Source organism: Paralichthys olivaceus, chromosome 1, assembly GCF_024713975.1.
Source record: "Paralichthys olivaceus isolate ysfri-2021 chromosome 1, ASM2471397v2, whole genome shotgun sequence".
In the NCBI taxonomy this organism is placed as follows: Eukaryota; Metazoa; Chordata; class Actinopteri; order Pleuronectiformes; family Paralichthyidae; genus Paralichthys; species Paralichthys olivaceus.
The window spans coordinates 23,980,868-24,005,765 of NC_091093.1; the positions used below are offsets into that span (position 1 = coordinate 23,980,868).

General features: G+C 40.9%; 3 protein-coding genes across 7 annotated transcripts in view; 2 read left to right on the top strand and 1 right to left on the bottom strand.

Moving 5' to 3' along the window:
- The first annotated feature begins 403 nt into the window (after positions 1-403).
- On the top strand, positions 404-4,260 carry LOC109625222 (BTB/POZ domain-containing protein 1). 2 transcript variants are annotated; one of them, XM_020080374.2, is made up of 8 exons: positions 404-999; positions 1,518-1,674; positions 1,925-2,030; positions 2,121-2,318; positions 2,568-2,697; positions 2,788-2,875; positions 3,223-3,369; positions 3,461-4,260. In XM_020080374.2, exons 1-8 carry the CDS (start codon positions 578-580, stop codon positions 3,617-3,619), a joined length of 1,407 nt encoding a protein of 468 aa, XP_019935933.1. In that variant the 5' UTR covers positions 404-577; the 3' UTR covers positions 3,620-4,260. The 2 variants fall into 2 exon arrangements, with proteins under 2 accessions (XP_019935933.1, XP_019935932.1); XM_020080373.2 differs by having other exon boundaries at positions 427-999; positions 2,505-2,697.
- A 5,796-nt stretch (positions 4,261-10,056) lies between these two features.
- ramac (RNA guanine-7 methyltransferase activating subunit) lies at positions 10,057-12,271 on the bottom strand. Of its 2 annotated transcripts, none has more exons than XM_020080094.2 (4): positions 12,164-12,271; positions 11,585-11,683; positions 11,208-11,381; positions 10,057-10,806 (listed from the first exon to the last, which is right to left on the bottom strand). In XM_020080094.2, the coding sequence occupies exons 3-4, from the start codon at positions 11,378-11,380 to the stop codon at positions 10,602-10,604; spliced, it is 378 nt and encodes a 125-aa protein (XP_019935653.1). In that variant the 5' UTR covers position 11,381; positions 11,585-11,683; positions 12,164-12,271; the 3' UTR covers positions 10,057-10,601. The 2 variants fall into 2 exon arrangements, with proteins under 2 accessions (XP_019935653.1, XP_069381913.1); XM_069525812.1 differs by having other exon boundaries at positions 11,585-11,745; positions 12,051-12,209.
- The window catches only part of homer2 (homer scaffold protein 2), a 28,378-nt gene continuing 15,718 nt past the window's right edge, over positions 12,239-24,898 (top strand). Inside the window, exons 1-2 of one of the 3 annotated variants that reach the window (XM_020080092.2) lie at positions 12,239-12,377; positions 22,650-22,806. In XM_020080092.2, the coding sequence (XP_019935651.2) occupies positions 12,376-12,377; positions 22,650-22,806 (159 nt within the window). In that variant the 5' untranslated portion in view covers positions 12,239-12,375. Of the gene's footprint in view, positions 12,378-12,619; positions 13,069-22,649; positions 22,807-24,898 lie in introns of those variants that run through there. The other 2 variants (XM_020080091.2, XM_020080093.2) reach the window with 2 other exon arrangements.

Genomic DNA, 24,898 nt, shown 5'->3' on the forward strand with positions numbered 1-24,898 from the left:
CAGGACCTCAGAAATCCAGCTCTTCCTCAGGACCAGGCTTTGGTCCCCATTAGGTTTACTGGTCCTGACAAAGTAAAAGAGCACTCACACACAGGGAGTGACCTCTAGGTGTCAACTGGGAAACAACAGGTTCTTTTTTAAATGAACAGAAATAAGAAATAATGTGCATTTTACAAGGAGATGTAGACAATTTGAAACACGAAACCAATTAATCATAATAATCATATAATGATAAACTTCACTGTGTATTCATTGGAAATGGCTCATCACACATTCATCAGGTGAAAATAAACACAATAAATTAATAAACTATGGATTCAATTGAAAAATCACATATTTTCCTTGTTGTCTATCTTTTGTTTTATTTGTTAACTTGTTTGTTTTGTCTCTTCTGAATTGAAGTGTTTTGACGGAAGTGTACATTGCGTCACTTCCGGAGAGACGTAGTTAGCAGGTATCTGCAGCAGTGATGGCGTCCGCGGGAATGGACGCGACGTAAATACACAACACGCTCGCTTCTGTCGGTGTTTGTTCGTGTTTCATTAGCTGTGCATTGTAGAGGGGGAGCAAACAACTCATGGCGACCGGGAGCGGTGGCAGCGGCGGCGGCTTGGCGTCAAACCATGACGGGCAGGAGGGAGCGTCCAACTCGGCTCATTCTGGTGCCGCTGCGGTGATATCCAACATGCCGGCCTCCGGTCCCGCTCCGTCCGCCTCCCCGCCGGTGCTCGGCCTGCACCGGGAGCCCGTGTACAACTGGCAGGCGACGAAAAGCTCCCTGAAGGAGCGCTTCGCCTTCCTCTTCAACAACGAGCTGCTCAGCGACGTCAGGTTCATCGTGGGGAAGGGCAGACAGGCCCAGAGGATACCGGCCCACAAGTTCGTCCTGGCCGCCGGCAGTGCCGTGTTCGATGCCATGTTCAACGGAGGCATGGCCACCACCTCGGCTGAGATCGAGCTGCCTGATGTGGAGCCGGCAGCTTTCCTCGCACTGCTCAGGTGGGACAGGTGGTCACTGAGGGGAAACTTTCATCTGAAGCTCCAGTCACATTTGAAGGAGGCTGTGATGTAGTTATTGTGCTGAACACTTGGGATAAACAAACTGGAGCACCTTCACTACTTTAACAGTGGGCCACTGTAATATAATAACCATCAGACAACTAAAGACTCAGTTGTATACCAAACCCATCAGTGTAACTTTGGTGCACAATGATTGAGCATGTGTTACAGTGGAATTTGTTCTCTTAATCCCAAGTAGCATACAGATATGGGCCACTTCAGGCAGTGGCTCCGACCAATTGGCACACACAAGATTTTTCTTCTTTTTTTATCGAGATCCATCAACATTCCCTGAGAAAGTGATGAAAATCCCTGAATCTGCACCAAAATTTCAAGCCTCTTCCCCGACCCATACCGCCTCCTTTCACCAAGTTTCTTGGAAATTTGTCCAGCAGTTCTAGTGTAATCTGTCTGACAAATAAACAAACAAACCACTGAAATCTGTTTCATCTGCACAGATTCCTGTATTCTGACGAGGTCCACATCGGTCCAGAGACTGTGATGACAACTCTGTATACGGCCAAGAAGTACGCGGTTCCTGCTCTGGAAGGTCACTGCGTGGAGTTCCTCACCAAGCACCTCAGAGCCGACAATGCGTTCATGCTCCTCACTCAGGTTATTTTCACACCTACTGTATAGCCACTGGGCATGTTGATGACATTTCTAACACACATAAAAAATAAAAAGGAAATACAAATACCTGAGAATGAAAAAGACATGTCAAACATGTAAACGACAACAAGATTTAAGAGATTTTGGCGATAAGGGCCAATAAGTGATTTAGGGAATACAGGAAGATGTCTGGACCCAATTTTTGTTGAAGACAGCTTTCGTGAATGTGGCTTCTTTTGTGTTCTCATTACAGGCAAGGTTATTTGATGAGCCCCAACTTGCCAGCCTCTGCTTGGACACCATAGACAAAAGCACTGCAGATGCAATAAATGCTGAGGGCTTCACAGACATTGACCTCGGTACGTGAGTCTCGACCCCCATAATGTTTCTTTTTCTGCAGCCTGATGTGGATGTTAAATGCTGAATATTCTGTGTGTTTGTGTGTGTAGACACCTTATGTGCAGTGCTAGAAAGAGACACACTCAGCATCAGGGAGAACCGTCTGTTTGGGGCGGTGGTACGCTGGGCAGAGGCAGAGTGTTACAGACAGCAGCTTCCCCCAACCTCGGAGAACAAACAGAAAGTTCTGGGGAAAGCTCTCCCTCTCATCCGCTTTCCACTCATGACTGTTGAGGAGTTTGCTGCAGGTAGGCTAAAAATAAACCAGTGGTCTCAGACTTTTTTCCCACTGTGTGTGATCTAATGCTGCCATGTTGATTTTTAAACACTACACAGCACAATTCAGCCGTTGATCAACATATTCGTCATGTTCCTATTGTGTCCATACAACTCAAACCACAGAAACCAGTTTGATATTCTTTCTTGTGCAACAGGGCCTGCCCAGTCTGGAATATTGTTCGATCGGGAGGTGGTAAATCTGTTTTTACACTTTACAGTAAACCCCAAACCACGGGTCGACTACATTGACAGGCCTCGCTGCTGCCTCAGGGGGGAGGAGTGCAGCATTAATAGATTCCAGCAGGTTGAGAGTCGATGGGGGTACAGTGGTACCAGCGACAGAATCAGGTGATAATACGAACATCCTTGGGCAGTTTTCAATCAGAGAAAATTGATTGTCATTCCTAATTTTCTCTCTCTTTCTTTTTCTCTCTAAAGATTCAACGTGAACAGAAGAATATCCATAGTGGGTTTTGGGTTGTATGGTTCAATACATGGACCCACAGACTATCAGGTCAACATACAGGTGACTTAATTAAAAACGTACATTGCTAATATTATCTGTGTGTTTACAATGAAGAGTGAATAAGTCAGTGCTTCCCATTTATTTAGCAGGTATTAAAAGGCTTTCCCATATAGAAGCCTTATAAAACCTGGTTGTAGTGGGTGTTATTTGTTTTGAAAAAAAAATGATATTGAATTCAGTGATATATGAATACAGCCACTAGCTATAGTTACTTGCAGAAACATACACTGTCAAACAGATTAACTCAGAAATGCAAAGTATCCTGCCAGCTGTGTTTTACCAATTTAAGTTTGTTATATGGTAGATTCTTGTTTTTCATCCAGTAAAGACTTAATCTTGTTCTTTAGATCATAGAAAGTGACAAACGCATCACACTGGGCCAGAATGACACAGGCTTTAGCTGTGACGGCACAGCGAGCACATTCAGAGTGATGTTCAAAGAACCGGTGGAAATCCTGCCCAATGTCAGCTACACTGCATGTGCCACCTTAAAGGTCAGTCTGAAGTTGCTGTATTACAAGAATGTCAACAAAAATAAGAGGAATAAACATGACCATAAAAAGTTTTTTAAATTCCTCTCCTCAGGGCTCAGACTCACATTACGGCACAAAAGGGTTGAAGAAAGTGACCCAGGAATTAGCAACAGGGACCAAGATGACGTTTTTGTTTTTTAGCTCACCTGGAAATAACAACGGTACGTCAGTGGAGGACGGGCAGATACCAGAGATCATCTACTACACCTAGACTTAACACGGTGTCATGCAGGTACACTGAACTCAGACTGCTGGAAAAACTGGCTTGCTGGATATACAAACGTACGTAGTGCCTCACGATACCTTGGAGTAAAGAATGTGTGTGTTTGAGTGCGTGTTGATGCTGTACGTGTGTATCTGTCTAGAGAATAGACGTGTGCAGACACGATCAGGAATGTGGAGATGGTCACAGTTGTGGTGAAAATCACAGCTCTGGTGTGAAAAAAACACTTGATGACCTGTATCATCATTTTTGTATGATCTAAATACTCTTGTCCTGTGTGAGTGTTACCATCATTCAGCTGACGAGAGAAACTACAAAGACAGCTACCATGTGCTGGTTGATGCCATTTCACTTTATTTTGTCAGTTTTATTCTGATGCATTTATCGAAAGTGTAATATTAGCATTTTTTAATTGTGCACTCTTCATTTATTAAGCTGGTGTCCTCAAGTACTTTGTTTTTGCACTGTGTTCAGGATCCATGTGTGTTGTGTAACTTTGCCAGTGGTACATGCTGTAATTTCTCACTTCATGTTCGCTTAGCACTTAATTAAAATGTAAAAAAATAAAAAGTCAATAAAATGTGGTCAGACCAAAGTAGGATTGTTTAATAAATTCCAGATGAAGTTGGTGTTGGTTAAATTTTTGATGTATATAATACTAGCTCATATTGTTCCTATTTCTGTCACTAGGTGATGCCAGATACTTTCTGTTGCTATACACCAAACTATCAAAGCCAGTGGCTCACAGCATGGAGGTTAAACCTGAGCGATGTCAGATGATCAAAGGATAAGATCAAATAAAAACAATCTCTGCTACACAAACATTTATTTTTCCTCTGTAGGCATCTAATTAAAATCTATTAACAGATAACTGGTCGAAATAGTTTTGGTTCAACTGCTGGAGTTGATAAATGCAGAGTGGTAAAATATCAACAGCAAAAGTATATTACACTGATCTGAAGTATAAAATATCAGAAAAATTTCCTTTCTATAGATAATATCAGTGTAGATTCATCATTCATCAAGGTGGAGCTTGTTTTGTAGTTCAGTGTTTCCAAACAGAAAGTATATAAAAGTTGCTTTTTATGTATGTTAATAGGTATTAGCGCTCCAATGTCCTGGAGCGATCATAAGTGAAAGTTCCCCGATAAATAAAATTCAAAAGTTCCCTGTATTATCAGAAAAATGTTCACATGATCCGAGCTGCAAAGAGTACACGAGTACAAAAATAAAAGTATTACTAAGAATTGAAAAGTAAAGTTTTAAAAGGAATAAAGACAAAAAATATTCTCTTTAAATACATAAGAGAAATTGACATCAAATTATAATTTTTTACACAAATAATCATACTTTTGTTTTTTATGTCACAAGAGGTTTTATTTGTCTAAAGTGTAGTAGATGAAAAAGTTTAACATTTACCCTCATATCAATATAAAAATCATAAAGAACATATCCCTGAATATTTAACTTGAAGTTCATTTTAAAGAGATCAAAGCCAAACAGTGTTTTTTAGCTTTTGATATTTCACATTTTGTGTTGCAGTTTCCAAAAATTATGAACAGGAATTGAAGGGATACTTGAACAGTCATTTTGTTTATTTGAAGTCTGCAGTTGGAGGTTGAGAGTTTAAATGATATAAAAGACCATGGTAACTAATCAGCATTGTCATTCTAGTTTCTGTGCGTCTTCCTTAATCCCATAAATATCAACTGTGGCAGATTATTTCTTGTTGGATTAGGTGTGTTTCTTATTCTGCCTGTGGAAAAAAACCAAGTCGTGCTGTCAGCTGGATGCCACAGGACAGAGATGAAGAGCTCTTAAACTGCACAATCTACACACTCACATAAGACAGGCAGTGGCAACAAGGCCACTTTATTTGGCTGTGAGTGGGCTGTGGCAGGAGAGGCTGTCAGGTGAGTCATTGGGAGAGCCTCCTCCGCCGACTGCCCACTTACACAGCCTCCATAAGAGAGAAGCAAGAGAAACTGAGAATCAGAAGTTTTGAACCAACTTCCAGAATCTATATGCTCAAGAACCAGGAGGACTAATACTGAGAGACCTCTGCCCTCACCTGGGACATGTAAAAAAAATATGTCAAGGTCGTAAGAGATAGTAAAAGCAAACTCAGTGAAAGCACCTTGTATTTAAAGGATGGTGGATGAGAGTGAGTGTGTGTGTGTGTGTACTTGTCCAGCTGGTGGGGAGTTATGTAATATGTTTTTGAATGATGTAGACAGCTGGATAATTAATTAAAGTCAATTATATATATATATATATATATATATATATGTATATATATATATGTGTGTGTGTAGGTAGGTCTGTGTAATGCCCCTCGTCTTTTCTTGTCCTCTGAATCACTGAGTCACAGTCACTGCTGAGCTCAGTTCATGTCAAGTGAAGCTGCTCATTTGTAACTTGTCTAATTTTGTTGAGAAGAGGAAGCAGCAGGGGAAGCTCAGTGTGGGCGAAGCAGAGATTTCACAGGAGTTATGATGCTGATGGAAGATGATTATTGTAATGACACTGTTTAAATGTGGGATTCAAAGATTCTATTTTCAAAGTTAGTTTTTGGAGTTTTTTAAACTTTGTTCAGTAGTCTCTATTTTCATCTTTGTATAATAAAAACTGGAAGACCTATTTTTCCAGAAGTAGATAAATACTAATAAATATTATTAGTATATTATTTTTATACTAATATATTTTATAATAACAATCAAAATAATTTGAAAATAAGTGACATCATACAAATGAAGAAATAACATCAACAACAATAATAATAAAACTATCATTTATTATTTAGGATTATAGGAAACAATTTATTTTTGAGTGGCTTATTTTTTGTTTGTTTCATATATATTGTTTGTTTTTTGGTATCAGCAGAACCAGCTCAGTTGCTCTGTTCCATTCAAATGTCCCAGGAAGTTATGACAGCGTCACACAGAATTTGTTTAAAATTGTTATTGACTCGTGTCTGACATGATCAGGTGGTTTATTTACCAAACATAGAGTTAATAGCTCAGAAAAAAATACTCAAAGTCCTTTATTTAACCTATTTTGGAGCGTTTGTTTTCATTCAAAGAAAATCAATGTATGTCTGTGCCACTGGGGTGTGACTTTCATTGATATTCAGAGATGTTCATTTTCAGCGGTGGATCAGCGAGATGCTTTGCAGGATGTTGATTCTCGTCATCCTGGAGTCTAATTGCAGCCTTGTTGGAGCAGAGAAGGCTGACGGATGGAAACAAATTTACCAGTAACAAACAAAATGAAAAGAAAAAAAAAACATGTTCCTCCTTTGAAAAAAGAATAAGAAAGCTGAGATGTTGCATTTGTGACATCATCGCTCACAAACCAGCCTCTTGTCAGTAATTGAGGTGGGTGAAAGACAACAATTTTTGGATGTCCATTTTCAGAATTAATTAAGTTAGTGTAATGGCTCCGTCTGGCTTTCATTGGTTATTCACATAATAGAATTGAACAAAAAATAATCTGGCCAGTTCATGAAATAAAGTACATTGTTAATATTAGAGCTATGGTTCCAAAACAGCTAATAATCTCATATATAACACTGTGTCAATCACAGCGGAAAATCCTCTGCAGTACAAGTACCTTCACTTCTGATGTGTCAAGTATATTTTGTTTATAACACGATTGTACTTTCACTTTATATGCAGGACCATTACTCATTGACTGTTTTTGCATCACTGTGATGATATTTTCATTTAAATCAAGTTTTCTTTAATCCTGCCTGCATGTCGCGGTGCAGCTAAAACAGATATAATCAGACTAACAAGCGCCCCTCAGCAGCAGAGTCCACTGTCTCTACATGGATGACCTGAGTGGCTTCATTATTAACTTATAGAGCATGCAGCTGGATGAGCAGGGGACAAGATGTCATCAAACGTGATGTGCAGCAGCGATTATAAGGGTCTATTCTTAAGTCTAAGTGCACGTACGAGTGCTCTGTTGCTGATCTGCACGTGTGAGTTCATGTGACAGGGAGCAATTATGTGCACCTCATAAAGCTGGGGCTATTTTTTACTTCTTTTTTTATATATAAACAGAAAGAGCATAGCAAGAATACTCCGCCATTCATACACGTCCCACGCTACAAGAACACTGTGCACTGTCTGCTGGGGGCTGGCTGGCCTGGGCCAACCTTAGCCCCTGCACTCTGCAACACCAGATGTAGGTCGCTCAGTGCTGCAGGGGCTAGAGGATGTGAGTTCTGTGTGTGTGTGTGTGTGTGTTGATGGGGAGTTTGTAGTATTTTGTGCACACGGGGGGGCAGGGTCGGTAGAGTTATGATTGTAGTGGATGAGTTCATCATCAAGGACATGGCCTCCAGCACACTGTCTCCATTGCTGTCACATTGCATTGTCACAAACAGTCCACATGAAGTCTGACAGCCTGGCAGACCAGACCGAGGGGGGACGCTCGCTGGTCTCTCACTGCAGCTCGCTCTATTGTTTTCCTGTGCTCACTCTCTCCAAGCATCTCTGTGCATTAACAGGTTATCCATTAAAATGCAGCTGACACTGAGGGTGTTTGAGCTCCTAATCCGCACAAAGCTACAAATCAAAACAATGTTATGATTTTAAGCTCATTAATCAGGTAGTTGCTCAGTGGCCGTAAACACATTGACCTCTGGATTAGAGTTTGACACTGTGTGAACTTTACACTGTGTCTAGCTCCTGAGGCCGACATTAGCATGTTAATATATGCACAATGACGATGCTAGCATGCTGATGATTAGCAGGTGTAATGTCTGTGTTCACTGTCCTATTGTTAGCATGCTAATATGGACATTAACAGTACAAACGAAGTAGAGATAAGACATTAGTTCTGCTCGTATTTGGATCACAGACTATAAAGATGAATAATATATGGCAGCTTCCAAAAGCAAAGCCAATCGTGTTCATCGCCAGCCGGTGCCTAGCTGCAGTAAAGTTAAAAAACTCCACCTCCTCCATGTTAGCAGACGGGACCCAACTAAAAGTACAAAGTCAGATTTTTCTCAATAATGGTTTCTGTCATTTAAGGTAGTTCACATTGATGTTTGTTCAGGTGTTGTTCCAGTGGGTTTGGTATTGATTTGATGCAATAAAAAATGGGGTGAACCATAATGATTGGGCCCAATTCAGTGGGAGCTTTATACCGCCTGCCCCCCCCTCCTCATACCGTCTTTGTGCTAAGTGAAGATAACTAGCTGCTGGCTGTAACTTCATATTTAATGGGCTTACATGAGAGAGAGGAGAGTTCTCATCTGAATCTCCACAACAAGACAAACAGCCTGAGGGCATCACTTAAATTGTTCTATTATTTGTTTACTGTAAGATTTAAAGTTGTGACATTAATCATGTTTCCATAAAGTGCTACAGTAACATTTGGTTTTATTTTCCTTGTTTCCTTGTGTCTGCCCGGTGCATCAGTCTGCTCTGTAAATATGCGGGTGAAGTTTCTCTAATCTAAACTGATTACAGCGTTCCCTGCTGTGTGCCAGTTTCAGCCCCCCCACACACACACACTCCCTCATCATCACAGCTGATTGCACTGCTGAAGCCCAAATGAACTGTTAACCCCGTCTTCACCACGGCCATAAATAGAAAACCACAGTGCGGCACTCAGGCGACAATGAAACAATGCTGAGGGTCTGTGCTTGTGTTGTGGATCACTTGTGGGCTAATGTGTCCTAAGTCACCATTAGTTACCTAATTGAGGGCTTGAACTGAGATACACAAGCACTGACATCTTTGAGCGATGAGATACCATAGCCATAGCCGCTGATGCACAGAGCAATAATGTATTAATGATGCACATAAATATTTCAGTTGCTTTTCAGAGTGTGAACTATTGGTCTTAGGCTTCTTAAGAGCCATTAACTGTGAATGCTGCTCTCCCTCCACACACAGTTACAGTTGTTCAGGCCATCTGGTTTAATGTGCTCACCATTAGAGGCTGACATGGTGGAACTGATGAAATGTGGCTGCAATAAATTCCTCATTTCTGATTTGTAGTTTGAAACAAGCATAATTATATCTTCCTGTTGGTCTACACTTTTACTATGTTTGAATGAGAGTTTAAGAGGTTGCAGCTGGGCCAGTGCAACTTTTATTATCAGAGCAAATTTACTATTTGTCTCAGGTGAAAATGGTGTAAATGTAAATGTGCTTTATAAAAATGTTACAAACTGACATTTTGACACACAGCTGGAAAAAAGTGGGAAAAATGGACGTTATTCAGAACCATAAGTAGCGACAAACACTATGGAGAGGACAAACTGAATTAGTTGATGAAAACAGAATGGACGAACCGAAGGTGTAGCATCCATAAACAGTTGTCTTGTTTGTTCTATATGATTGTTGAAATAAAAGTATAAAACATGAGCTGGATACATCATCTAAAATAACAAAAACCTGTCATTAAGAAAATACGCATTTATTGACAACAGTCCAATTAGATTGTTATGAAACAATGTGACACAGAAAAATAAAGCTGCATTACAAATAGATTATATGTGGATATTCACCATCTGTAGCAATACTGATACTGTACTGCATAATTCATAATAATGTATCAAACCATGTCAAAAAAAGCAAAAAAATATTAACAGGACACAAAACAACTACCAGTGAAACTTCCCATAAACAATGTGATAAACATACTAAAAACAAGGATGTGAAATGTTTGAGAATTTCATGTTATTTTCATTTTTAATACTGTGTGAAGCATTGCAAGTTGAAAATACTGTGTATGTATAAAAAGGAAGATGGAAGTCAAACAGTCAAGGTTTTTCAGAAATCATTCTGGGAAAATTCCAAAACCTGATTATACTGTTTGTTTTTCAACTCAAACAAAAAAAACTGTATCACTTATTAAAAATGATAATAATGGGCAATAAAGTATTAATATTGATACTCTAAGTGAGACTTTAGTAATTATAGGTGATACCACCTGAGAGTATGGATCAGTAGCGGTCATAATGTGGTCTCTGGTGATGGGAGTTGTATCCCTGGTTGGAGCTTGGAGGGCCTGACTGACCACTCCCATGCCCCCAGTGCCGGTCTCTGTCTCGGTCTCTGTCATGCCAGTTCTGCTGCTCACGACGGTCTCCTCCCCAGCCTCGGTCTCCTCCCCAACCACGACCTCTGTGCCCACGACGGTCGTGGTACCTAGATATAGACAGATATAAAATACATATGGCACTTTAACAGTAGGTACTAATGCATGCATAACATGGCACTTAAATCACTTTGTCCAGATTAACCGAGCTGTGTTTCTCTAATGAAAGCACACTTCTCCTTTCCCTGTCTGTTAACAAGTGAGTGGACAATGTCGAAAAGAATGTGGTCATTACTTAAAACTGTGTTCACAGATAAAATGTGTCTGTTGATACTTTCCATTTAGTTTTCACTTTAAATGTCTTCATTCGATGTGATTCATTTCTTTCAGATCGCACTGCTGCACATCACCTGATTCTTAGAGACACTTTAACTGACCATGAACATGCAACATAAACACCAACCGGGACAACACGTGTGTCTCTGTCCACTGTGTGAGCTCACGTCAGTACCTGTTGTCTCTTCCTCTCTGGTTCCCCCCCGCTCGACCCCTCCAGTCCTCGACCATGGGCGGCGGGTCAGCTGCTCGGTTCTGGTACCGCTGGTACTCAGGGTCCTCGGGTGAGAACCTGTGGGCGAACAGCTCCTCGTACTCCTGCAGGGTCTCCGTTTTCTCCTCGGTCATTCTGTAGCAACAGATCAGAGGAGGCACTGGATATAAACACAAAGCTGCTAACACGGATATGTACGAGGGCTTTCTTCTGTTCCCAGGCGGACATGTCTGTGTTGCTTTAGCTGCTGTGGACGTAGCTCCCGTCAGATGAGGATACAAACAACTAAAGAAGGTCACAATGACAACACTTCAAACTCCTGCGTATTTAAAACCCACCTGAACAAGACGTGGATGTTGATATCTTCAGCGACACGTTCATACGTATTATCCTGACGCGGCCAATCCGAAATCAGTCCGTCGTCGAAGCGCTTCCCCCTGAAACAAATACACTTGTTTTAAGGGTTCCGGATGCGCGCACACACATTGATGGCTGATACCTGCCGGTTGGGAAAAAACCCTGTTAATATCAGAGTAGAAGTTAAAAGACATAATTTGAGAGTTTAAAACATGTTAGTGTGTCTGATAATAGACAATATATCATAGTTGTTGGTATTTTATAACACTACATTATGTTAGAATTGTACCCGAATATACAATCAACTAAATATCATTATAGATGTATTTCAAACGCAAACATATTGGAAACACAGTTATTTAGTTAGAAAACACTTCGTAAAATTAGCAGTAGCGATCGTGTGGTGTAATTTACTGGTTTAAAACATGTAAGAAACGATTTACTCGCTTTTGTTGTTTATTAAGAATGTGTTACGTTATGTTCGAATAAACGCCTCAGAGATACAAACTTGAAAAACAACTTAAAGCTAGCTAAAGCATTTTAAACTACTGGAAACACACCTGCTGAAGGCGCGAATGATGCTAACTTTGGCTAACGCAGTTTGAGGGCGTCGCTGAAACTCTTCCCCCCTGGAACAAGTAGACTCCTTGTAGTGGTTCCGAGGGCGCACACACCTGCCATTGATTGACACCTGCCAACATCGTCTTCAGTTTGCCCGAAACCATTATTTGGTGAATTTCGGAGAACGCGTGAACCGCTGGGAGCTGAAAACATGTAAGTGCAGCAGGATTCAGATAAAACACCGTCACTGTTTGTGTGTTTGTTTAAACTCCATGTTGTGTTATGTTTGAATTGTGAGTGATTTGGGTGGAAACTCAGACGGACCTCCACCACCAGCAGCAGCAGACACCAGCGGGTGTGTGTGTAGAGAGTGGGCGGCTCTGGTGGTGGTGGTGGTCGGAGCCTGAGCAGGTGGAAGCCGCTCCGTGTCGCTGCTGCTGCCGCCCTTCATTAGAAACACAATCCCGCTGGGGAGGGAAGACAGCGCGCAGCGAGCAGGGGAACATTCACCCAACAAACCCTGAGCCCGGTTCTTTTTATTTTTTTATTGGGAGGAGGACAACCGGGAGGGAAGCCATTGATTACCAGTGCGGGATTTATTCCGGGGAAAAAAACAAACAAGCGAGCGAAGAGAGAAAACTTCCAGGAATGACCGGGCTTCTGTGAGCCTGACAACCCGGAGAATCGAGTTTGCTGAGAGGAGGAAGAAGAGGAGGAGGAAGAAGAAGTGCTCTCCTCTCCTCATATTTCAGTGGCGCACAGGGACTGAACTCTGTGGACCACCGATCATCTGTGGACTTTGACTCTGCGCCTCCAAACACTGTTCTCCTCCCGACGCACTGTCATTATTTAAAGCGACGTTTTAAGAGCCAGGGAGCAGTTCCTCAGATCTCGCTGCGATGGGGTGAGTAGATGTAAATAAAAGTCCTGTGCGGTTTTATTTGAGCTTATACCCAGACAGCGCTGCCCCTCGGTGCGCCTCTCATGACACCTGCACCCACTGAGATATGTGCGCGGTGGAAACACCTCCACGATAATCCACATTTCACTCCTGTATCAGTACAGCCGGTTTGGTTCTGACGCATTATTACAGTTTTACAGGATATTCTTTTTTTATCAATGTGAAGAAATTCGAAGAGCTTATGTGAAAATGCTTCAGAGAATATGGATTTATTTGTCATTTTTACGCACAGTTTCCTATGGATTGAATGTGTGTGAATGTGGTTTTGTAGGTGTCGTTGAATTGTGATATGGAGGTGTCAGATTAATAAGGAGAGATGGTACTGTGTGTGTGCGTGTGTGTGTTGCACCCCCACAGTGGTTTACTGTGTACAGTACATTTTTATATTTTTTATTTTGCCTCCATACTATGAGTAAACGCCTCAGCAGTAATGAGCTCTGTTTCACACTGACTTCTCCTTCTGAAGTTCCTAATCCTGGTCATACTCCTTTTTTATTTGATTTGCTGTAGTGACAGCTCAATGTCATTCATTACAGAAGTCTCTGAAGAATTTGTGAACTTTTACATTTGTGACAATAAGAGATCTTTGATTTCTGAAAAACATGAGGCCAAATGTGGGACATAATCTGATTAATGTTCTCTAATAAATTAAAAACTGCCTCTGTGCTTGTTTTTTTGTGACCAGACAGTTTTATATTATGCAAGAAACCAGTTCAACCGTCCTGACAACTCTCAAGAGTTTGGCGTGGTCACCCAGCAGGTTTAAAACTGAGAGGAGACGCTGTTGTTTCAGTAAGCTTGCCCATGCAGCATGGCGGCTATAGTCCAAATCAAGTCAGGAGGTCACACCTAGTGACGGAGACATTACAACAAGTTTCCGCCTGTAGTATCACAGGTGGACACGAATGGTCAGAAAGTGGCAGGATTAGTTGAGCATGTCATGAAATGATTGTTTTCATTGCTGAAAGTGAAGTATGCCAACTGCTGAGTGGCACAACACAACTCTATTTGACAAACTGGAACCAGCAATCACTTAATATTTAAATCATTCTCACAGAATACATAGACCCTTCCATAATAAGAACCTGAATTTACGATAAAAAAAAAAGACTTAAAGTATCTCAAAGAGGAGTAAATATTATAATTTATTGGTACATGTGCGCACATGCAATATGTAGGCTCTGATTACACTCAGTGTGTGCAATGTGTCTTGCTCTAAGTGATCAGTCAATGTAGATAAGCGCGTGTGTGCGTGTGTGTGTGTGTGCGTGCGTGTGCGTGTGTGTGTGTGTGTGTGTGGATATTGTAGATTGCTTGTAGTTTGCAGGGTTTACTTGGTCCTTTGTCCCTGAAGCTCTTGGCTCTTAAATGGAGTTATAGATTAACTGTGTCTCTCTCTCACACACACACACCCTCAGTATCTATCCTCTGTTGTCACTTTCCTATCACGTCATGTGATCAATCAGTGCCCTCTTGATCTTGACATATATATATATTATTGATTGTGCCATTACCGGTTGATTTATAAAGCACAATAATGTATTAGTCCATATCAATGATATTAGGTCTCTAACTTGCCCATTAAATTAAAATATATAATTTAAGATTTAATTCAAAAAGGAATTTGAATTTGAGGAGAGTCTGATAACGACAGGGAGAAAGAAAGTGATGGTTATTGTGTTTTTTACGCACAGTTTTACAGCTTAAGCACTGCTTCGCCAAAATAAAGCTCAGATTGTCCGAAAGCCCCTTCTTACTGAATAAGCGCTCACTCAGACAGCAATGCAATCAACATATTGCTATTTAAAGTATGTCGGGCTGGGAGCAGCCTTAACACATGGATAGATGATAATCTCCTGGCTGACCAGAGAGTGACAGCTAAAGGCTTAATACTCATTGATTAGGCTCTCTGACATGTGATGTGGCAGTGGGTCTCTTGGCTGCCCAGGCAGGAGAGGTAACTGTAAGCCTAATCCGACTTCTCTGTCTGCGGCTGAGGGCCAAAGGGGAAGGTTGTAAAGGTGTAGCTGGGGAGTACAAGCAGGTCTCACTGTTGAGGAATCATGGGTAAATGAAAGGGGACAGACTGACGGCGGATTGGACGTCTCCACACCAGATGGTTGAAGCCTAGGAGGCCATCTGCTGCCATGCTGTGCTTCAGTGGAGACTTCCTCACTTCCTTTTCCTCTGAGCTCTCAGATTATGTTGGGCACCTATCACCACAGTGTGGTGGAGGAGGACCTGATGTGAGTGCTGGTTTGAGTCTGGCCTGCTGGCTTAGATACATGAGATACTGTCGCCTGTTAAATGAGCTGTGCTGGCAGGAAGTACAATCAGTCCACAGCCAAAACCCCGGAGTAATAATGAAGGTCACTTTCAATAATCACAGTAATAACACAAATAATGTGGAATAACTTTTAATTAAATGGTAAGATTGCCATGCACTTTTTGAGTTTACAGTATAATATTCTTACAGCTTAAATGTAGAATAACAATGAAATCAGGCTGTAGCTGATGATTAATCTAGAAATTCACTGATCCATCGATTAATTATTAAATCCAGTTACTTTCTTTAACATAGATCCAAATAAAATCTCTATCTTGTGAATGTAAATGTAGCTTCAGAAGGGCACTGTTGGTGGATGTATGGGCTCTGGTGAGGTTTGTTTACGTCTCACAGCATTTCAGTCTGAGACTATCTCACTCAGCAGGTTCCATATTACATGTTACTGTATCTGTAGGGAACATGTCCCCCTAACATCAACTATGTGTATATACAATAAAAGCCACGGTGGTATTGTAGTGATGATCCCACAGAGTTTTCCTCTTCTGCCTACTTTGCTCATTCACACAGACAAAATGTTGCCCTCACTAATAAGGCCGCTCTGCTCCCCTCCAGCGCCTTGCAGGTAAAGAAAATGAGGGAGACTTCATCTGACTTTTACACCAGCTAATGAGCATTCAAGTTATTAAATCCTGGCATTTACGTTCACGAAATCTGATTTACAATCACAATACATTTGTTTCTACTTTGCCATTTTCACAACGCTAGAGTCACTTTTGCAACCTCGATACAAATTTTTCCCTCAGTTTCTTTTGATATCGATACCCTCTGAAAAAGCAGACGGAAACTTGGTGTATTGTCGTCAGTACTTGCTGAGAAAATAAGGACGGATAAGTGCTCATTGTTCCTTTCCTACAGTACTGTACGTACAGTATTTGACAAGTGAAGAGGCTTTTGTTGCAGAACACGCAAATTCACCATTTAATACATATTCTGTTGGTAATTTTTGATTTTAGCCCAGTGATCGTCATGCTTTAGTGCCTGTCTTGTCAAAAACTACAGAACAAAAATTTTTTCCTTCATTAATACGACGTCTGCTGTTTTTCATCAGGTCTCAGACAGGACAGTGACGTTAAGTCCCACTGGCAGACAGAATCTAATAAAAAGATCCTATTATAGTGCAACAGGCTCTGTGCCTGTGGTTCTGCAGCCAATAGTACCTGGACATGCAGCTTATTTGTCCCCGGCTCATTTTACACTCCAAACATGGTGTAAAACCCAGACATTGTGTGTTGATGCTATCTCTCTTTAGACCCGTCTAGAGGGAGACATGACACCTCTGTGGGGAAAAACAGAAAAATCTGTATTTAAAGAGTTTCACTATGCAGCCGAAAGTCATCAACTAATGCAACAGGAACAAAAAATATCAAAATATACAGCGGCAGAAATTGTCTGCCTACCATCTACTGCACATTTATATTCAACTTGTGTGTTGCGCGAATTCTAGAGCTGGTATTAAAGTCCCATAATGTTCACACTGTAGGAATGTGAAGAATGTTGCATGGCACATATCTGAAGCTGCTGAGGCTGCTGTTTTCTGTTAAACAGGCTATGAAGCCTGTTTGAGTTTTGAGGTTAAACCCTTTCGGTTAATGAATTCTAGATTCCTGAATCCTGTATCGACATCTTTACAGCCGCCACTTGTCACTTTCATTTTGACAGAGAGTGGATGACTGTGACTGATGAGGAAGGTTTGTTTGGAGAATGACGCTGAAGAGGATTCAGGAATCTGGAAGAGGCTGTTTTTCTCTTCCTCTGGAAAAACATGTCTGGATTCTAAAGGTGCAGCAGAACACAGCTGCTACGTGACTGCAGCCTGTGGCATTAAAATCAGCATCCAAACTCTAGAAGCTGCCTGCTGTTCTTCACACATCCTCCCAGGGCATGGTGTCATCTGCTATCATCTTAATGTCTCCTCTTTAAAGCAGTGGGATAATCCTTCTCTTACCAAACTTCACTCCAACTCTGTAGAGCTCAGTGTTTGAGTAAATCGTAGGTGGTGATCAGCCAGACACTTGGAAGGATTTAAGAGAACATGAGGTAAACGGGCTTAGTGGTGCATCACTCACAATATTGCTGCTCCATATTCCTCAGAGGTAAAGTAGTGCAGTTGTTTAGTATCTTCCTCTGGTCTGTTTTTTTGTGATATAGATTCATTACATGTGAAAAGCTCATGTATTGGTACGATGCAGCGCTTTCTCAACAGTTTCACTTTTCCTCAGGTATATGGTTGTCAGCACATTCCTTTGGTTCTAATTGTATTCTTCTGCCAGTGCACAACACAGTTGCTGCATCACGAGTGTGTATGGGCCTGCGGTGGGTGTGTAGGTGTACGTAGGCACAGACAGTGCCGACTAACTCTAATCCGCTCCCCCCACACACAGAAACACACACCTGTAAATTATTCAAAGCACCAGATGGGGATAGAGAGCACCCAACAGTCAGCGGGACAAAGAATTCCAAGGTCACAAAGTCCAAATGTCGTCTCGTTTTTTTTTATCCAGTAAAATCAATCAACCTAATGTTTTATTATCTGAGAAAAGCAGATCACTGGATTCCACCAACCGTTGTGTGAGTGCATCCATGTGTTCAGCAGTGGCCTTTCGCTTCTCTTCCCCTGCCAGTGTGAGCTGGCTCCAGACGCTGCCACCGCAAAGGTCAGCGTGTGTGTTGATGTGTATGTATGTAAAGTGACAACAGTGATCTGCATAATGGGTTTTGTTGTTCCCAAAGCAGATGAAGACTGAGATTAGGCTTAAAGGGGGCGGTGCATTTATTAGGCTTTCATTTCTGTGAGAACCATAATCCCAAGAGAAGTAAAAGCTTTATTAGCTCATGAATTTTTGCAGCCTGCCAGACTGTCCATGTGACATTATTTTCACTGGGACCTCATAGTGGTGCATTAAAGCAATACTGAACTGAATGTCCTCTGACACGTCCCTTTGTCAACTGCAGTAAAGCATTACAGCAACAGTGGCACCATCTGTACCGTGTTAATGAAACCTCCAGTTTGGCTTTATAGAAATGGAGATGTGTGTGTTTCTGCTAGTTTTAACACCCGTTTAATTTTAGTCAATTTTTTTGAGAATGTGCTCTCCGATAAATTATATTTTGGTTTTCATTATCACATCCCTGTGTGTAAAAATGTGATATTTGTAATGGTTTTGATGTGCATTGGTGATTTTAATGCTGTGCCAAGCAAAGTGTGGCTGTGCCACTGTCTAGCTCAGCACCCTCTGCCAACTTGACACATTTTGTTGAAATGTTTCATGTCATGAAAGTAAATAGCAAGCCAGGAAGCAAAAGCACATAGAGGAAGAAAGGATACTAGAAAGTATCAGGATTTCACAAAGTTTACAACCGACAGTAGATGTTGTAAGAAGTTTGCAATAAAGCTCTCTCCTGGGAGCACGTTTGTAATCAAGTGGAGTGGAGATAAATGATCTGTGAATGTTTGTTTCACCAGCACCTAATCTAAAGCACACTCAATGAGAATGGGCTGACAAAAATCGAACTCATCAATAGTGGACAAAATGATGCATAGAAGCAGCATGCGGATAAAGAAACTAAATGGCATACAGCCTGTTAAGAAGGCGTAACAGTTCTATGTAGCCTAACTAAGACCGTCAGCCTGAAAGGATGTAGCATTTTCAATGACAAGATTTTAGACCAAAAGCAGTTTTCTTCACTTCACTTCTCTTCTCTTATGGAGGTAAAGTCAATACTTAAAACTTGTGAAAATGTCTTGATTGATTGAACTTAACATAAATTGTTCTACTATTAAGACAATATGCAGCATTGGAATGAAAAGCAAAACCTGTAAAGGCTGAGTTTCATCTTATAGTTTGTTTAATGCCTGGAACACCTCAACTTTTGACCTAAAGGAGCAGCAGCTTTACTCTGACCTCACCCAGCATCTGAATTCCTTTCCCTATCACTCTGGCAAGTCAATTTCATTTGTAAAGCATGAAGGTAGATTCAATGTGCTGTACAGGAAGCTTAGCCCAGCAACACAACAGTGTGGCTCATGTATCGTTGGCTACTTCCTCTTAATGCGGCGCTCTGCAATTTTATTCCCACCTCAATTACTTACTCTGACGTCATCACGGTCCTGCACTACGTTGCCTTTAATCTCATACACTGAAGAACATCCAGAGGAAAATCTCCATGGTGACTGGACAACCAAAAGGTGCCAGGACAAATTAATAAAATGTATAACTGCACAGACAACAAGATAAAACAAACAAATAGACAAAGGTGGTCAACATTTCAATTGTGCCAAGCAGTGGGAGCCATATAAAACTTGACTTGTCGGAAAGTTGTATATACATTTTAATTTCCAGTAAGAAGTACTTCACATCTGTCCCCTCCATATTCTTCATCTGCATTTATTATTAAGTTCTTGAGGTGTCCTCTGATCCAGCCACTCCACTTAATTGTTCCTTGCACTTCAAACTTCATAGAGAAGCAATGTAACCACTTGTACTCTCCGTTTGAAATGAGAACATCCAGTGGATGAATTACACCTGCTGGGTCCAGAGTCAGACCCTGCAGCACGACAATTAAACTGAAGTGCAACAGTTTTTTCCCCACTTTCAGCAGTGGTGCTCAGTGTCAAGTGTCTGTGCAGTTTGTATGAGCTGAGAATAAGAGTGTACTACATGCAGGTATGGTTATTTTTACCTCAAGCTGTTCCTGAACAATGTCTTAGAAATATTATATATTCTTTTATGTGGTGACATGGCTTTCATTCATCCTGGTGAAGTGAGAACTGTAGAAAATTCTAAATTCTTTTAAACTACACCTCAGAGTTGATCCGCTGGACAACGTGACAGCTCCCCTAAAGTGAAGCCAAATCAACACCACCTGTTGGCTGGCTGCAGTACATGTTATACACCCTGCCTCCTCCATGTTTCTCAAAGATGGTTTCTGTGGTAGTGTTTGGATCCTGTATGTTTTTCTTTGTTTCTGGATAATGAGAGGAAGAAGAGATGTGTCATCCATCATCTCTGAAGCTCGTGACTTTGTACACCACATTGCTGACAATTGATTGGCTAATTGGAAAAACCTGTGAATATGCTGTTGTGCAGAGGTTCTTAAAGTGCTCGGTGCACAAATTACACAAAAGCTTAGTTTTAGAGTCATGTTATGGTTTTGTGTGTATAGGTTTGTGTATATGTGACAGAAAGTGAAGATAATCAGTGTCTGGTGAAAGAGATGTGTAATTGTAGGAATGTCATTAAGAGGGGGAGCATTTCTGCTGAATTTTGTCTCAGTCTACAGTCATTCAAGTTTAACAGGCTCCTTTATTCCCATGATGATGCTCTTCTGAATCATACACGCAGCTAGCTGCTCTATGCTGGGAGGCAGATTACTTCACCCTCTCAAAGATAGCTGGCATTATTTTGAAATTTTCCCCATCATGGTCGTTGTTGAGCTGGGTTTTGATGGTCGTTGTTTGTTTGTTAGTAGGATTACACAAAAAGCACTGAACAGATTTCCACGATGCTGTGGAAGGATAAAACGTGGACCAAGAAACACCCCAGTACATTTTGGCAAGGACCCAGACTAAGGGATGTATCCAGGGATTTTACATGATCACTTTTTTAACATTGTGAGATGGCTTTTTGACATTTTCATCAATTTCTATGCAGGGAATAATGCAAAAAGAACCAGGTACATTTAGGGGACTGATGGCTATGTGTGTGGAATCTGTTCTGGGTTGATATATATTGAATATAAAGGGGACTGTTTGGAAGAATAACACGACCCACTTGTAAGTGTCCCTGATTAACAAAAGCACGAAATAACCCGACCGTTCCACTGTTATTTCTAATATGAGAAAATCAACAAATCTAAAAAACCTGAACATGTTGCATTAGTATCTATAATAGTATAGGAATAGACACAGAAATGCTCAGATCAAATAGGTAGTGTTTTGTAAAAGGTGTAGGCACAGTAAGCTGTGGCTTCAGCCTACACCTTTTCACTTTCTGCTGAGATGCACTGTTCTCTAGTGTTTTATTGTGTTTTTCTATCCTCTTATGCCTTGATTGTGTAATTATTTATAAATGCACCAAATATTTTGTACGCCAGTGATGATTTATGGACAAGTTCTAATTTCTGAGCATCTGCGTGTTGGTACCAAAGCACATGGTTCTCTTACTAAACTATGTAATTAGATATTTTTAATCCTTTTTTTGTTTAAAAGGGAGAGCAAACCTGACTGGTTAAATTATGTCCAGATATGCATTTGTGAGGAAACAGTGACTAAATTTCAAAATATGTACATGCAAGTTATTCAAATTTTTACTGAAAACCAGATATTTTTGAAGTTTTTGTACAAGTCAACCTTGAGTCTTCTTTTGTTTGATTTACTTAATTATTACCTGCACCGAAAAGCTGATGTTTTTGTCTCAGTTTATTTGTTTGTCTGTTATTTAGCAGGATTACACAATGACTACTGGATTGACTACCACGAAACATGGTGGAAGGCTGTGGTATGGGTCAATAAAGAACCCATGAAACTTTGGTGTGTGTCCGGATAGGGGGGGGCAGATCCTCCTTTAACATTGTGTTTTTCAACCTTTTCATTGATTTATCAAAAAACAATTCATAGATCTTGATTGAAAAAACAAAAACAGGCGTGTTGAGGGGACTGGTGTCTATGAGTGTTTGCAATTTGGAGCCAAATAAGAATCTTTAAATGTGGTTTCATAAGGGGGCTGTTGGGCCTTAATGGCAGAGGTATGTGTTGTCTGAGCTCTAGTCGTTGATGTATTTGGTGCACAGGGGAAATCTTCCATTAGACAATAGATGTATTCATACAAACAAGTGCACAGTGTCACATATACACCAAGATATGTGTTACTGTCACCTTTGAAAGGGCAGGGGGTGTTGATGTGCTAATGATTGTGGGTTGCTATGAGGACTTGAGGGGTTTGTGTTACATTATCATGAGACTCTCAGCATCTCTGGAGACTCAGTGTCACAGTCACAGTGTTTCTGCAGCCATAATGTGATAAAGGGATATTAAGAACTCAATACACACTGTAAGTGCCAGTGTTTGGTAAAGATTGTTAAACCTGGCTCATTGAGTACTTTGTCTTCCTCCGAAGTTATATACTGTGTGTCTTACCTGCAGCGACCCCCCCTCTCATTTTGTCCCTCTCCTCTCCAGGGAGCAGCCAATCTTCACCACTAGGGCCCACGTCTTCCAAATCGACCCGACCACCAAGAAGAACTGGGTTCCTGCCAGCAAGCAGGCTGTCACTGTCTCCTATTTTTACGACAGCACACGCAACAGCTACCGCATCATCAGTGTGGATGGATCCAAGGTATGTGCTTGTGTCCTTAAGCTGCGTCTGTGAATGTAGCACGATCTTAGAGAGATGATTGGAAACATTTATCTGCTCTCAGGAGAAAAAGCTGACGTTGACGAAGAAAACCCAGTTGGATTTGAACAAAAGGAATTTAAAATAAATTAATTTTATATTTACTGCTTCTGTGACAGCAGCAGCCCAAAGCAATTTAATATTTCCTGTTTATGAAATAAGGTCATCAACAATGTATTGGGTTTTTAATTATTAATTTCCATAAAACTTTTTTTTAGTTTTATAACAACTTGTTCTGGATCATTACTTTGGATGGGATGTCTATAAAATGGGTCTGTTGGCCCCTATCAAGACATGCATTGGTTTTTTGCAAGGTGTATAAATATGTTAATAGTTCAGCACACAACTGGAACAGTTCTCCTGTTGGTTGAAATCAGAGTCTGAACATCAGCAACGTCCTTCACAGAGCAGGCAAAAGCTTCATGTCTGTTGAGTTGCAGTTAAACTCAATTATGTGTAATTTACTGTCATTAACAGCCCACAATTATCACAATTGAAGGTCTAGATTTATTTTCTCCCATGTGTGCATTGGAATAAGGAATAGCTGGGTTGCAGAACAGGCAGTACATTTGAAAAACGTTCAATTTAAAAAAAGAATAGATTTTCTAACCTGTTTGTCATCTCGAGAGCACGATGTTCAGATTAAATCATGCCTGTGATAACGGACACCATAGGAGTATGCTGATGTCCCATATTCACACTTTCGTCCTCCGCTAACTGAAAGAGTAGATTGTGTTTCCATGGCGATCAGGCTTTTCTCTGTGTGAGAAGTGTATGTTATGACAGCAGCATCTCTCTGCTGACAGGCAATCACCTTTCACATGGTCTTAAATCGCTCAGATTACCTGCAGAGCCACTTCAGACACTGAGCAGGTTGCCAGTGGTTTATATCTGTGGATGTCCACAGATTTGGCGAAGCCGTCGGTATTTCTGTTTGGGTAAAGGACCCGTGGAGTTCAGTTTAGGATTACCAAGCCATCAGAATGGTGGGTCTCACAGGAACCCAACATGGATATCTGTGTGTGAAGTATTTGGTGTGTGTTTGTCTGTCTGTGGTTATGGACAAATTTTGGTTCAAGACTGTTTTTATGAGGACATATTGAAGTGCATTTAAACGTCCTCACAGTGACGGAGGTCTGTTTGATTATGATGATGTAGTTTTAGGTTTAGGTCACAGGGTAAAGCTTAAATTCCAGAATTTTCGACTGGGGCCCTATGTTTGTAAATGGGTTGAAAAATACAAGACTTACACTTTAAGGTTAGGTACCTATTTATGATAGTTGAGGTTATGGAAAGTGTGGAAAGACAAGCATGTGTATTTAAAATCTGGAAGCTCTGATTAACCTTGTTCCTTTGTGCGTCTGGCTCAAATATGAAGTGAAATCCATCTTTTAAGACAATTAAAACCCATTGGTCCAGTGTTCCAGCAGAGCATTGTTGAGTCACGCTCTGTTGGTCTTAAAACCACACTCTTCCCACTGCAAACCAGAGAGGCAAGAGTCTAATCTGTTATGTCATCAAGCAGCACTTCATAGAGCTACAACACTGACAATGACTGACAATAGATCGCTGAAGATGAAACTTGCATGTTTTTATCCTTTAGAAGATTGGTAATCTGCTTTATTTCAAATCTGTATTTAAAGTGCTCCTCATCCTCGAGGCCAGGATTCCTCTCTCTGCTCTCCCACTCTCTGTCACCCTCCCTGTCCTCCTGTTTCACCACTCTCCTGTAACCTTGAGTAACAAAGCAGCATGTGTCATAAAATGTCTGCAGGCAACAGCTATATGTGAGGTATGAGGATAAAACATCTGACATTTTATTAGTTTAAAAAGGGATGACCCCTGCTCATTTAAATCTCATCCCTGTTGTCGATATGAGCAAAGGGAGGAAATGTTGAGTCATGACAAATAAATGTTAAATATAGTATTCTGCTTTGTACGCTAGCTCTGAGGGAGACAGGTCTGTCGAGAAGAATGTTCTGTGCTGCTGTGCACACTAACTGTGGCAGACTGTCAGCTTATATTCGTCCACGCG